The 12,863-nt window shown below is 50.6% G+C and overlaps 1 protein-coding gene across 8 annotated transcripts in view; it reads left to right on the top strand.

Moving 5' to 3' along the window:
- The window catches only part of DYSF (dysferlin), a 289,365-nt gene that overhangs the window by 181,328 nt on the left and 95,174 nt on the right, over positions 1 to 12,863 (top strand). For 7 of the 8 annotated variants that reach the window (XM_054030057.1, XM_054030060.1, XM_054030064.1 and 4 more), the window contains 5 exons: positions 1,635 to 1,816; positions 2,639 to 2,779; positions 4,436 to 4,465; positions 8,611 to 8,637; positions 10,491 to 10,532. In XM_054030057.1, the coding sequence (XP_053886032.1) occupies positions 1,635 to 1,816; positions 2,639 to 2,779; positions 4,436 to 4,465; positions 8,611 to 8,637; positions 10,491 to 10,532 (422 nt within the window). The remainder of the gene's footprint in view (positions 1 to 1,634; positions 1,817 to 2,638; positions 2,780 to 4,435; positions 4,466 to 8,610; positions 8,638 to 10,490; positions 10,533 to 12,863) is intronic. The other variant, XM_054030058.1, reaches the window with a different exon arrangement.

Here is a 12,863-nt window from a genome sequence, read left to right on the forward strand (position 1 = left end):
CAAAGTTCTTACAGGTGAGACCTTCAAAGGCACTCGTCCTGCTCTGCTTTCCATGGAGGTTGAGAATCCCTTGGGCAAAAGCCTCTTCCCTGTTGTATGCCCATGGCACTGTGGATGATTGGGAGGCGTTTCCCCAGAGCTGGCTGCATTTCGGGGGAAAGTTTGGAATATGGCCTTGGTGAAGCTGCTTGGGAGGGATGGTGCTATAGTGTGTCAAATAACATGTTTCAGGTTTTAATTGCCTTGCTTGCTGTCTGGCCCGCTAGGCACTTCTTACCTCCTTCTCCCAGTCCAGCAGGCTAAGGGTGCAGGTCACAGTGGGACTTGTCTTCACACCTGATCTCAACAATGCACTGCACTAGGCAAAGGGGTGAGGCCGTCTGTCGCCTGCATGCTCAGCCATGGTACCTTCTGTCCCTTTTTGGGGCCCTTTCCAAGAAGCAAGTCAGTCTAGACGCTTAGCCCGGGGTTCTCAAACGTTTTTTTGCTGGGCTTCCTTTTGAAAATATTTCAGGCTGTGACAACCCCCACACCACCATTCTTGGTACCAGACATAGCATTTGCGGCATCAGTGCAGACCCTTCCAGAGCTAAGTAACCAAGCCATGGTTACTTACTTCTTACTTACTTACTTACTTACTTCTGCGCTGCTGCTGGCGGTGGCGCTGCCTTCAGACGTGGGCAGCCAGAGAGTGGCTGCTGCTGGCCAGCCACCCAGCTCTGAGGCAGAACTGCCGCCCTCTTAGCCTATGCCAATTTACCCAATCTCAGTGGGACAGGGGTTCCCCTCCATACCCACGTGGGAGCTAGTCACTGTTCTGCTTCCCCATAGGGCTGCTGCAGTCTGACTCACCACTTTGTTAAAGGGTTATAAGCCTTGGTGTACTGGATGAGAAACGTAGACCTACCTCTATCTTCGTAGCCAGCATTAATGACTTGTCAATTTTAAGGCCAGAAGGGAGGGTCATCTGAGCTTCCACATAACACAGGCATCGTTTTTACTTCCGCCAACCCAGGGCCTCGGGCACAAACCGCACGTCTCTGCTGGCAGACCAGCTGCTAATAACCTTCTCACCCCTATGGGAGCTGAAGCTGCACTTCCTAGCATAGGCAGCCACTGTTAGAGCCTTTAAGCCGTTGGAGCTAGATAATAGCATCCCCTAGCACTTTTCGTCCATAGATCTCAAAACGCCTTACTAAAGAAGGTGACCATCATTACAGATGGGGAAACTGAGGCATGGACTTGCCCAGGTTCATGTGAGCAGCAGAGCTGGGTAGAGCCCAGGTCTCCTCATGCCCAGTCAGGTGCCCTACCTGCTGGGCTGTGGTGTGCTGCCTCAGGTTAGTTCTCAGTGCCTGTAAAGTACTTTCAGACCCTTGTATGAGAGGTGCTGATGCTACAATATATGCAATAGATCTTTGGCCAGCAGCATTTTGGACATTGTGGAGCCAGGAGAGATGGGAGCAGCTAGGGCTTTCTAGAAGACTGTAATACTCGGTGGCTCATCACTCATTTTGCTGCACCTTGAACCTCGTATTGTCCTTTCCTCCAGTTCCCGTTTCCAGTTTGGACAGACATAGCCCTGTCTCTACACTCCTGTGATTTCCCTAACTCCCCACCTCCTTTTGCTGCAGATCCGTACGCCATCGTCTCCTTCCTCCACCAAAGCCAGAAGACGGTGGTGGTGAAGAACACCTTGAATCCCCTCTGGGACCAGACTCTCATCTTCTACGAGATTGAGATCTTTGGGGATCCCCAGAATGTTGCTGACATCCCCCCCAACATCGTTGTGGAGATTTACGACCACGACACCTATGTAAGTGTTGTCATGCATCGTGCGCACCTATCCACAGGGCTGGATTAAGGCATAGGCAAACTAGATGTGTGCCTTGAGCCCAGATTTTGGGGGGGGGAGCCCTGATTTGGCCTGACCACCCCCGTCATAATGGAGGGGGGGCCGGGCCATGCCTGAGTGGTGCTGTGACCAGTATGCACTGGGTCACAACGCCACTCTCTCAAATTTGGCCTGGCTGTCCCTCCGTCATGATGGAGCCTGGGGCCATATGGGGAAGTAGGGCCCAGATGTGTGTATTTGACTAGGCCTGAGTGATGGGTTATTCTGTCCCTCTACAGCCACGTGTGTGTCAGCCAGAGAGACTCGCGCTCTCTGTAACGGTTCATTCAAAGCCTAAATGTCATGCACGTTCCCATGGTCATGGACTTTCTAGCTTGGGAGTCCCTGCAGACAGTTTAACAGTGTGGCCAACTCTTGTGATTTTATTGCACATTGCTGATAGTGGGTGATATTTTACTCCAAGTGCCAGCTCCTGGAGTCAGGTGCTTCTGGGTGAATTTCACCTTTGGTTTAAAAAATGTACATTTCTAGCCATGATGGTTACAGAGAGAAGCTTAAAAACATGCCCTCGAAAGGCTCCAAAGCCAGAAGGCATATTTAAAAGCCCCCAAATTTATGATTTTTAAAAATCTCATGATTGTTCCCCTCCCGACTCCTGATGTTGGAATGAAAGGGGCTAGCCGTAGAAAGTGAGACAGGTGGGGGGGTAGCCATCTAAGCCAAGAAGTTGGACTATGAGCGAGGCCTCTGCGACCGCCATGACAGCCAATGTGTTGCTTTCAGGGTGCGGACGAGTTCATGGGCCGCTGCATTTGCAAACCCAGCTTGGAGCGCTCCCCGAGACTGTCCTGGCACCCTGTCGCTAGGGGGAACAGAAAGGCAGGAGAGCTGCTCGCCGCTTTCGAACTGATTCAGAGAGAGAAGGTGAGGCATGGAAAGGACTGCCCCGGCTGGGTCTGAATTCCCCTGGAATTATGAGACCAGATCTCATTGGACTCTATGGGTGCTCAGCAGGGTCAAGCTTCTAGCGTGCAGGTGCTGGGAACCAATTTGGGCCAGTCTGCTGGCTAAAATAGCTCTCCAATTGCCTGCAACCAGCTTTAACAGATGCAGGATATTCCAAGGACGTGGGCCATCTCAGCGGTTCCTTTCCACAGTCTTGGCTGCCACGTTTAGGCGAGGCTGCTGCTGTCTAGCCCAGCAGCCACCTGAAGGGAGGCACTTCCTGCCGTTTGAGGCCAGCGGTTCCTTCATTCGGCGTTTGCGAAACCAGAGCATTGGCTGCCCCTACCTCAGTCTCTCAGACGCCTGAAGAACCCAGCTCTGCGTATGGAGGCGTTGCTCGCGGCTCTAGAGTTAGGGCTGAGCTGGGATTCGGCTCCGTTGTGCTGCGTGGAGAACGCGGTGGATCCTCCCCACAGTTGCGGGGCTTATCCTGGGAGCCCGGAATGAGCTTCCGGAGGTTTCTATGTCTAGATGGGAAGCGCGAGCAGGCTGAGCAGAAAGCGACCGAGTCGAGTGTCTGCCCTTTAACAAGCTGATGGGAAAGCGACCGGTCTTTGGCCCCAAACCAGTTGGGAGAGACTCTTCTTTGGCTCTGTACGTGCTTATCTTACCCCCCACCACGCACAGGCTGCCCCCTCACCGTCTTCACCTCCATGTGCTGTTCTACCCACCCAGGTTTGGCTGCGGCCCAGGATTGTCCCGGTGCCAGGGAGAGTGGGTGGGATGGAAGGCGAGGGAAGTGGCTGCTTCCCCAGGAAATGTTAAGGTCGCTCATTGAGTTCCCTCCTCCCTGCTGCTTCTCTCTCCCTCCCTGCTCCAGGATCTAAGTGGGGCATGCGGGAATCAGAACCGGGGTCTGCACTTGTGATGTCCTCATTACCAGCGGTGGGCTAAGGGACGTAGCTTGGGGCTGTGGGTGGGTACAGGGCATCCTCCGCATAGGGAAGGCTCATGCGTGGCAGACCGTGGAAGAAGCCAGGAGGAGCTGTGCGGTAGGGAAAAACACCTCGGGGAACGAGACAGGCTGCCCAGTGCGTGGGCACCCCGAGCCAGCTGGCCAGTGAGAGCTATTGACCTTGGCAAGCGCCAAGGTAACATTTCTGGCCGGAAAGAACAGCCTGGGTGAGTGGCTGCCAGGAGAGGAAGGGGGGGATGGTTGTGTGGGGCCGATGGCGGATACTGAATCTGACATTCTCATTGGCCTTGCCGCGTGTTAACGTCTCCAGAGATAGGGCAGGTATCTGTGACGGCGCAGCCCATGTTGACACAGTGGCCAGACCACATAGGTGCATATGAGCCTATAAAGGCTTCATCTTAACAGATCTTTTGTCGCTCAGCCAGTAGAGACTCGTGCACTCTGATCTAGCCGTCCCAGGTTCAGTCCCCACAGACAATGACCCGCCCAGGGACGTGGCCTTACCATAGATCCCCAGAGGCCTGGGAAGTCAGTTGGCTTTGCTGGGAGCCGGGCCTGGCTGTGAGGGTGTGAACGTTCTCGCAGATAACAGAGCAGGGGCTCTCTGGTGACTTGATGCAGGGATCATCCACTGACTGTTTGTGTTTTGCTCTCCACAGCCGGCTGTTCACCATCTCCCTGGCTTCGAGGTAACGCTCAAATCACAGTGACAACTCTGAGGGCCTGACACATCCCCTCAATGGGCCAGATCTCCAAGCCCCAGCTCCTGCAACCTCCCATTAACGTCTGGGAGCTTTGCCCGAGTCACTGATTTCACCAACATTTCACTGCTGATGTTCCCTCTACCATGGAGCTCAGCTCCCGGGGCTTGAAGCCCTGTGGCCCATCCCCAGAGCGGTAGTGTATGTCTCTGAGAGACTCAGAGAGAGGTCGCCGCTCTCTGTCTGCCGGCTGCCTGCCTCTGTAGCCCGGACCCCACAGGTTCTAGCAATGGCTGGGTTTAACCCTTTCATCTCAACACGCCATGTTAACGGCACCACGGCACTGCCCCCAGATCAAAGGGTTGTGGCGTCCCCATCAGCACAGCTGCCTTTCACTCCCTCCTTGGCCTGGCAGGCTCCATCTACCCTACCTACCACCCACTGCGCCTGCCCCCACTGGCATCTTCACCCACCCACCACCTTCTGTGCTCTTATACACTCCTGCTACACCTGCCCCTTCTCCCTCCATCCTCCTACCTGATCTCTTCCCCACTGCAGCCTCTCCTTTCTGCTCCACACACAGCCTTTCCTGACCTCCCCGCTCCCTTCCCACTCTCAGTGCCAGGGTACGCTTGACCTGGCTTCTCTCTTCCCCTCCATGGCAGCTGTGCTGGAGGGGAGGCCCCTGTGATGCTACCTGTGGGATGGAGAGGAAGGGGAAGCAAGTGGGGTCCCCCATCCCGGAGGGACAGTGCTGGCTGGGGTGTGGAAGCAGCTGGTTGGCAGGGAACAAGTTGGCAAGAGGGGGCTTGGGATCGAGGAGGCCTGGTGAAGCTACATACAATGTTTTCATAGTCTGAGCATGGACAGCCAGGTTGCACCCCAAAAACAGATGTAATGTGTCTCATGCCCCCGATGCTACACGGGAGAGCTGGCCAGAAAATGAAAAAATGCTTTTGGAAAAATTTGAAATTTCAAAGTTGGTTCCATTTCATGAGGTTCGAAAGAGAGCAATTTGTCATTTTTTTGACTTTCTTGGTAAATTTTCAAAATTTTAAATCTTCATTTATCTCCTTCCTATCCCTTTCCTTCTTGCCACTAAGTGCAATTAAATACACGATGTCCAGGATTTTATTTTCCCCCTAAACTGTTAGTTCCACCCCCCCAAACTTCTCATTTTGCTACTCTAAAATTGTTAAAAACTTTTCCACTTTTTGTAAAGTTACAGAGCAGCAAAAGGAAAAAATGAAACTAACGCTGCCACCTGTAAAGCTTCAAAACTTCTCCAACTTTGGAAAGGTGGAGGAGTAGCAGAATGACAGCATTTCCTTTTTCCTTTGGCTATTTTGTAACTTTTCTAAAGTTGAGGAAGTTTTGAAAAAGTTACAGAGTGGAAAAAGAAAAGAGAAACAAATAAATAAAAAAGCAAAAAATTAGGGCTGTCAGGTGATTAAAAAAACGAATTGCGATTAATTCCGTGATTAAAAAAATTAATCATGATTAATTGCATGATCATGCTGTAAAACAATAATAGAATACCATGTATTTAAATATGTTTGGATGTTTTCTACATTTTCAAATATACTGATTTCAATTTCAATTACAACACAGAATACAAAGTGTACAGTGCTCACTTTGTATTTATTTTTATTACTGTAAAAAAGAAACAGAAGAAATAGTATTTTTCAATTCACCTAATACAAGTGCTGTAGTGCAATCTCTTTATCATGAAAGTTGAACTTACAAATGTAGAATTATGTACAAAAAAATAACTGCACTCAAAAATAAAACAACATAAAACTTTAATCCACTCAGTCCTACTTCTTGTTCAGCAATCGCTCAGACAAACCAGTTTTTTCACATTTGCAGGAGATAATGCTGCCCACTTCCTGTTTACAATCTCACCTGAAAGTGAGAACAGGTGTTCTCATGGCACTCTTGTAGCCGGCGTCGCAAGATATTTCTGTGCCAGATGCGCTAAGGAGTCATATGTCCCTTCATGCTTCAACCACCATTCCAGGGGACATGCGTCCATGCTGATGATGGGTTCTGCTCAATAACAATCCAAAGCAGTGCGGACCGACACATGTTGGTTTTCATTATCTGAGTCAGATGCCACCAGCAGAAGGTTGATTTTCTTTTTTGATGGCTCGGGTTCTGTAGTTTCCGCATCAGAGTGTTGCTCTTTTAAGACTTCTGAAAGTATGCTCCACACCCCGTCCCTCTCAGATTTTGGAAGGCACTTCAGATTCTTAAACCTTGGGTCAAGTGCTGTAGCTATTTTTAGAAATCTCACATTAGTACCTTCTTTGCATTTTGTCAAATCTGCAGTGAAAGTGTTCTTAAAATGAACCACATGTGCTGGGTCATCATCTGAGTCTGCTATGACAGAGCAGGGGACATACAATTCTCCCCCAAGACATTCAGTCACAAATTTAAGTAAAACACGGTTTTTTAACGAACATTATCAACATGGAAGCATGTCCTCCGGACTGGTGGCTGAAGCATGAAGGGGCATACGAATGTTTAGCATATCTGGCATGTAAGTACCTTACAATGCCGGCTACAAAAGTGCCATGCGAACGCCTGTTCTCACTTTCAGGTGACATTGTAAATAAGAAGCGGGCAACATTATCTCCCGTAAATGTACGCAAACTTGCTTGTCTGAGCGATTGGCTGAACAAGAAGTAGGACTGAGTGGACTTCTAGGCTCTAAAGTTTTACAGTGTTTTGTTTTTGAGTGCAGTTATGTAACAAAAAAATTCTACATTTGTAAGTTACACTTTCACGATAGAGATTGCACTACAGTGCTTGTATGAGGTGAATTGAAAAATACTATTTCTTTTCTTTATCATTTTTACAGTGCAAATATTTGTAATAAAAATAATATAAAGTGAGCACTGCACACTTTGTATTCTGCGTTGTAAAAGAAATCAATATATTTGAAAATGTAGAAAACCATCCAAAAATATGAAATAAATCTCAATTGGTATTCTATTGTTTAACAGTGTGATTTATTGCGATTAATTTTTTTGAGTTAATTGTGTGAATTAAGTGTGATTGATAGCCCTACAGAAACCCCTCAAACTCTAGATATTCATTTTATAGCGCTCAAAGGTGAAAAGAAATAAGGGGAAAAGTGGGAGAAAGGGACAAATAGAAAAAAGTTACATTTTTGAAATGCGGAGATTTTCATTTTTGAGGAGAAAATGAACTAGTTCGGGGAAATGAAAACTTTTCACAAAAGTTTTGAGTTGTGAAAAAAGGCAAGTTTTCACTGGACAAAGATTCAAATGACATTGGTTTTGATCAGCTCTATTATGAGCAGATGAAATATCGGCGAATGATAGCAGTGCTCTACACGTATGGGGTCACCTCTCTCTTCAGCTCTGAGACCCGTCCATGGCCTCCTTCCCCCTCTAGGAATCCCACAGCTGCAGTGGCCCTGTGCAACAGGGCAGCTTGCCAAGTGCTGGGGCCTGGGGACTCCCTACCTAAAGGAAGAGAGGGACTGAGCTAGGGGCGAGAGAGCCACCCTGCCCCTGTTAGCCTCCCTTTGTGTACTTTATAGGAACTCCACAGTCTCTCTTCTGGCTCAGAGCACCCTCACCTCGGGCTGGTTTAATAACAGAAATGGCTCACGCAATCCTCAGCGTGCAAATCGAAGTCCCTAACCCTAACACGAAGGGTCACAGTCAATGCTGGTGCTTCTGCCACACACACAGCCCTAGCTCTGTCTGGATCCGCTCCACCCAAAGCAGCCAGTCCCAGCCTTTTCTGGCTGGAGCGCTACCCTTGACTTCCTCTCCCGGGCAGCCAGAGCCCGTGCTGTCCTGCTGCTCTTTATAAGGAAGCCCCGATCCGACCCAGGTGTGGCTCCTTTGTAATCAGGGTTGGCTGACCCAGGCCCTCCAGCCCTTAAAACCAAGCCACCCTGTTACACATGCATTACGCTAGGCAGCTTGCCGTATGAGCGACTGACTCTCAGATGCATCGTTGCCTGTATTGCCCTGAGCCATAGCATCAGCATTACTTTCATAAAGGGGCTTATTTCCAAACGACGGCAGGATGTTTCCTGCGGTGCAGAGCGTGCATAATGATATTTTAATGTCCTTTCTCTCTTCCTCCTCCAGAGCGAGCTGTCCGCCAGTCTGGATGAGGTGAGCTTACTGCGTCTGCAAAGCTGTTTGTCTCTTCCCCGTATATGTAGTTATGATTTTATAGCAATTCTGCCCAGCGTGGGCAAGTGATCGTTTTGATGGGTGAGCCCAATGGAGATATCCCATCTCCTAGAACTGGAAGGGACCTTGAAAGGTCATCAAGTCCAGCCCCCTGCCTTCACTAGCAGGACCAAGGACTGATTTTGCCCCAGATCCCCAAGTGGCCCCCTCAAGGATTGAACTCACAACGCTGGGTTTAGCAGGCCAATGCTCAAACCACTGAGCTATCCCTCCCCCCCCTAATGAATAGCATTAGCTTCTTACTTCTCTTAGGCACCAGAGGAAGGATAGGGACGTGGATTTCGTGCCTGATCTGGGAGTTTCTAACAGCAAGGCAAGGAGGGTGAAATTCACTCCGTTGCAGAGGACTGGCATGACGCCTCTGCACCCTTAAGGATTAAGTGGGTCCTAAGTGATGCCTGGGCTTTGTGCTGGGCACCTGCCCTGAGGTGAATTCGGTCCTTAGTGAGGTGCTGACGGATGTGAGGGGTTTGGGAAGTTGCAAGATGGTGGTAGCCGGAGAGCAGTTCAAGCTGTGACGTTTAGATCGACAATCCCCAAGATGTGGAGTGTTTGGGTCCGTTGGGCTGCCTTAGACTCGCTGCAGTGATCAAAGGCCAGACACATGGTTTGGTCCCAAATTGGAACTGTCCCAAAACGTGAGCGTCCCTGGGTCTGGTGATTTGGTTCTGGCCCGTTATAGAGCTAGGGAGCTAACTGCAGAGTTCAGGCCTGGGCCAGGACTTTCCCCAAAGTGTGGGTGATCTTTAGATCTGGTTTGGGCCCATCGCTAGTGGCAAGAGGAGTTAGAGTTAGATGTGCCTCAATTCACAGACCTGGTCCTGTCGCTTAGTCAATCAAGGTTCCTGCTCTTGGATCCCTAGGTCCTGGGTTCGCTTTCTGTAGCTGACCCTTCTGGTTACCCCACACTAGGGTGGGTTGCATTTTCATGCATAGTCAGTCGCAATGCAAGCATGTGCAATTCTGCTGGGCTGAACAGCTGCACCTGCTTGCACCAGGGATGAAACAGCACAGTCCACATCATTACTTTTGGTTCCCTTTTTCAACAGCCTCAGCTGACAGGCCAAAGAGCCGAGTGGGGCGTGGAGATTCCCTTTTCCCCCTTTCCTCCCGTCCCCCAAGGGTAGGTTGGGGCACTGTTTGGAAACAGAACTTCCATCTTGTGGAAAGTTTTAAGTTTTCATCCCAAATCCAGGACAAAACCCCCAAACAGCTGGAATAGAAATTCCACAAGGTTCTGTTTTGGAAGCACTGGTGGGCAGCTGGTCACCTGGGGAGCTGGCCACCGAGGGAGCCAGCCAACCAGGGAAACTGGTAGCCCAGGGAGCTGGAGACCTGGCTGCTCAGGGAGCCCAGGAACCAGGCAGCCTTCCCACTGGGCGGGTAGTCTGGGAGCTGGGAAGTTGGCCACCTTGGGAGCCTGGCAGCTGATCAGGAGGGCTGCAGGAGAAGTGAGAAGCCCAGGGAGCCGGGTGGCTGGCAGGCCAGGCTTCCATCGAAAGTTTCAACAGTCGACCCATTGTTGCAAAATGTTTCACTTCTGTCTAATCAGCATTTTCCAATGGAAGAGTTTTGACCAGCTTCATTTTCAATCCAGCTGTTTTTCCAAGCGCCAAATACCCCTGGGCTCGGTGCTTCCTCTCTGGAGGAGAGGGACTTACCCTCGTGCTTTGCAGGTGCTGAACTGAACTCTGCCAGGGAAATGTAACCATCTCTTTGCTTTTTCTCCCCCTTCCTCCCCCACGGCCATTTCTGGGATTGGCGCTCCACAGCTGGGCACACCTGCCTTCTTCTACGAAGGGCTCCTGCAATGGGTACCATTCAGTCTCCACCCCTTGACCCTCCCGTTCCTCTCTGCACGTGGCTGGGGACTAAGCAAAGTCCCAACAGAGCTTCCCAGTGTGGAAACCAGCTCCTTCCCCACTGGAGAGACTGTCTGGCCTGCCCAGACCAGCCAGCCGAGCCGCCGTGTGAAACCCCCAATGGCAGCACTCATGTCTGTGCTGAATTCTCCACGGCCCTTCCTCTGGGGAGTTTTCTCGCCCACGTGGCCGGTGTCAATGGCCACCTAGTGGCTACGGGAGAGCCAGGCCCATGGTGTTAATGATGGAGCTGAACCACAACGCTGGAGCCAGACGGGTGCAACCTGGCACTGTGCCATTGGAGTTGTGGGTCAGATCACCAGCAACGGCAAATCAGAGTTACTCCAGCAAAGTCAATGGGCCAGATCCCCACCGGGTGTAAATTGGTGTAGCTCCATCGGTGTCAATGGGCCAGACGCCCCGGCGGTGTAACTTGGTTATAGCCCCACTGGAGCTGGTGGGCCAGACGCCCTGGTGGTGTAACTTGGTTATAGCCCCACTGGAACTGGTGGGCCAGACGCCCTGGTGGTGTAACTTGGTTATAGCCCCACTGGAGCTGGTGGGCCAGACGCCCCGGCGGTGTAACTTGGTTACAGCTGCAGTGAAATAACCTGGGCCGATTGTGTGCCACGGGAGAGTTGACGGGAAGGAAGTAAATTGCCTTGTCTCTGTCGGGCCCGATCTGCATCTGCTTCCCAAGACGTCTCCTCCCGCATAGGGTTTTGCTGCATGTTCCAATGGAAACGTCAAGTCCCTGCAATCTCCTGCATTAAAACAGCGCCAGCCTGTCAGCAAACCCTGCCTCGATGCTTTTCACACCTGTTTCTTCCGATGGATGGAACAGAGGGGAAGCTCTGTTTGGTGACTGCTTGTGCCCTGCCCACGGCTCTGTAACCCCTTTCACCGCATCCCCACCCATGACCTGCTCACTCATCTTTTCTCTCCACCTGCTCCTGACAGAGGTTAAAGGTCAAAGGGCTTGTAGATTCAGTAGATGGAGCACCCCTGCAAACAGTGCTGGACGGGAAAACTGTTCTCACCAGATGGGATTGTTGGATTTTTAGGGATTTGGCTAGCACCAGTCACCTACTGACATTTCAGGCTCGGCTCTGCCACACTCCAGCGCTACCACTTTGCCAGTGGGCTTAGCCAGTTATTCTTTACTTCATGGTTTTGTTTCCTCTCCCCTCATTTTGCTGTCAGATTTTGAGTCCAAAATCTGAAAACTCAATAAACTCACCCAGTTTGCCTGGTTCCAGGTAACTGGCTTGCTTTCGGGCTCCTCAGCTCTACTTTCGGATAAGCAGGCAACACTTTCCTCTTAGTTTTACTCTTCTAGGGTCTTTCGATTATTTTTCCTTCTGTTATGAGGCTGGCCCTGGCACAATCTTCCACTTATGGCTTCTTCTCTCGTCTCAGGTTCAGGGCGGGAGAGTGCTGTATTGGATGCGAGGCATCCGGACTCCTGGGTTCCATTCCCAGCTCTGTCATTCAGCCTGGACAAGTCGCTAATGATCAGAATTTCAGAGGAGCTGTAGCCACTAACTATTCTGTTGCTCAGGTTTACCTGTACAACTGTCTCAAAGTGGGGGACGACTAATACATAATGGGGGAAGGGTCTGACTCAGCAGAGCATTTCTAGATATGCTTAGCTCCAAGCAGGTGCTTTAGGCCATCCCGGTTCAGCAAAGCATGCGAGTATATCTTTAAATCCAATTGAAATCGATGCAACTTAAGCACCTGCTTAAAATTAAGCATGTGCTTAGCTAAACAGGGATGGACTTAAGCACGTGCTTAACGTTAAGCATGTACTTAGGTGAATTGGGGTGCATGTTACCGTGCTGCCCCTTAGTGACTGTTCCAACGAGGATAAGAGCCCTACTACTAGTGACAGCTAACGAAGATTCTCTGGAAATGGTGGAGGCCAGAGTGCCAGGTACTGAAGTTCCTGGGTTCTATCCCCACTGATGACTATGGGTACATTACACCTTCTGCACTTGTAGATTGCTCATGGTGAAACCTTGGGACCCTAAAGTCAGGCACCTAAATAAGTGCCTTGATTTCTAGAGGAGCTGAGCACCCACCGGCTCCCATTCAAAAGTTGAGGGTGCTCCGTACTTCTCAGGACCAGACCTTGATCTTTGCCCGTGAAATGATTGCGTGTCTCCAGGTTTGTGTGTGTGCAGTGTGACTGGGCAAGCCCAAGACACTCAGGGACAGGGGTGGGTGGGGAGATATTTACTATCTGCCCTGTGTTGAAAGCCAGATGCTCCCACCATCCTG

Source organism: Malaclemys terrapin, chromosome 5 (genome assembly GCF_027887155.1).
Source record: "Malaclemys terrapin pileata isolate rMalTer1 chromosome 5, rMalTer1.hap1, whole genome shotgun sequence".
Taxonomy (NCBI): domain Eukaryota; kingdom Metazoa; phylum Chordata; order Testudines; family Emydidae; genus Malaclemys; species Malaclemys terrapin.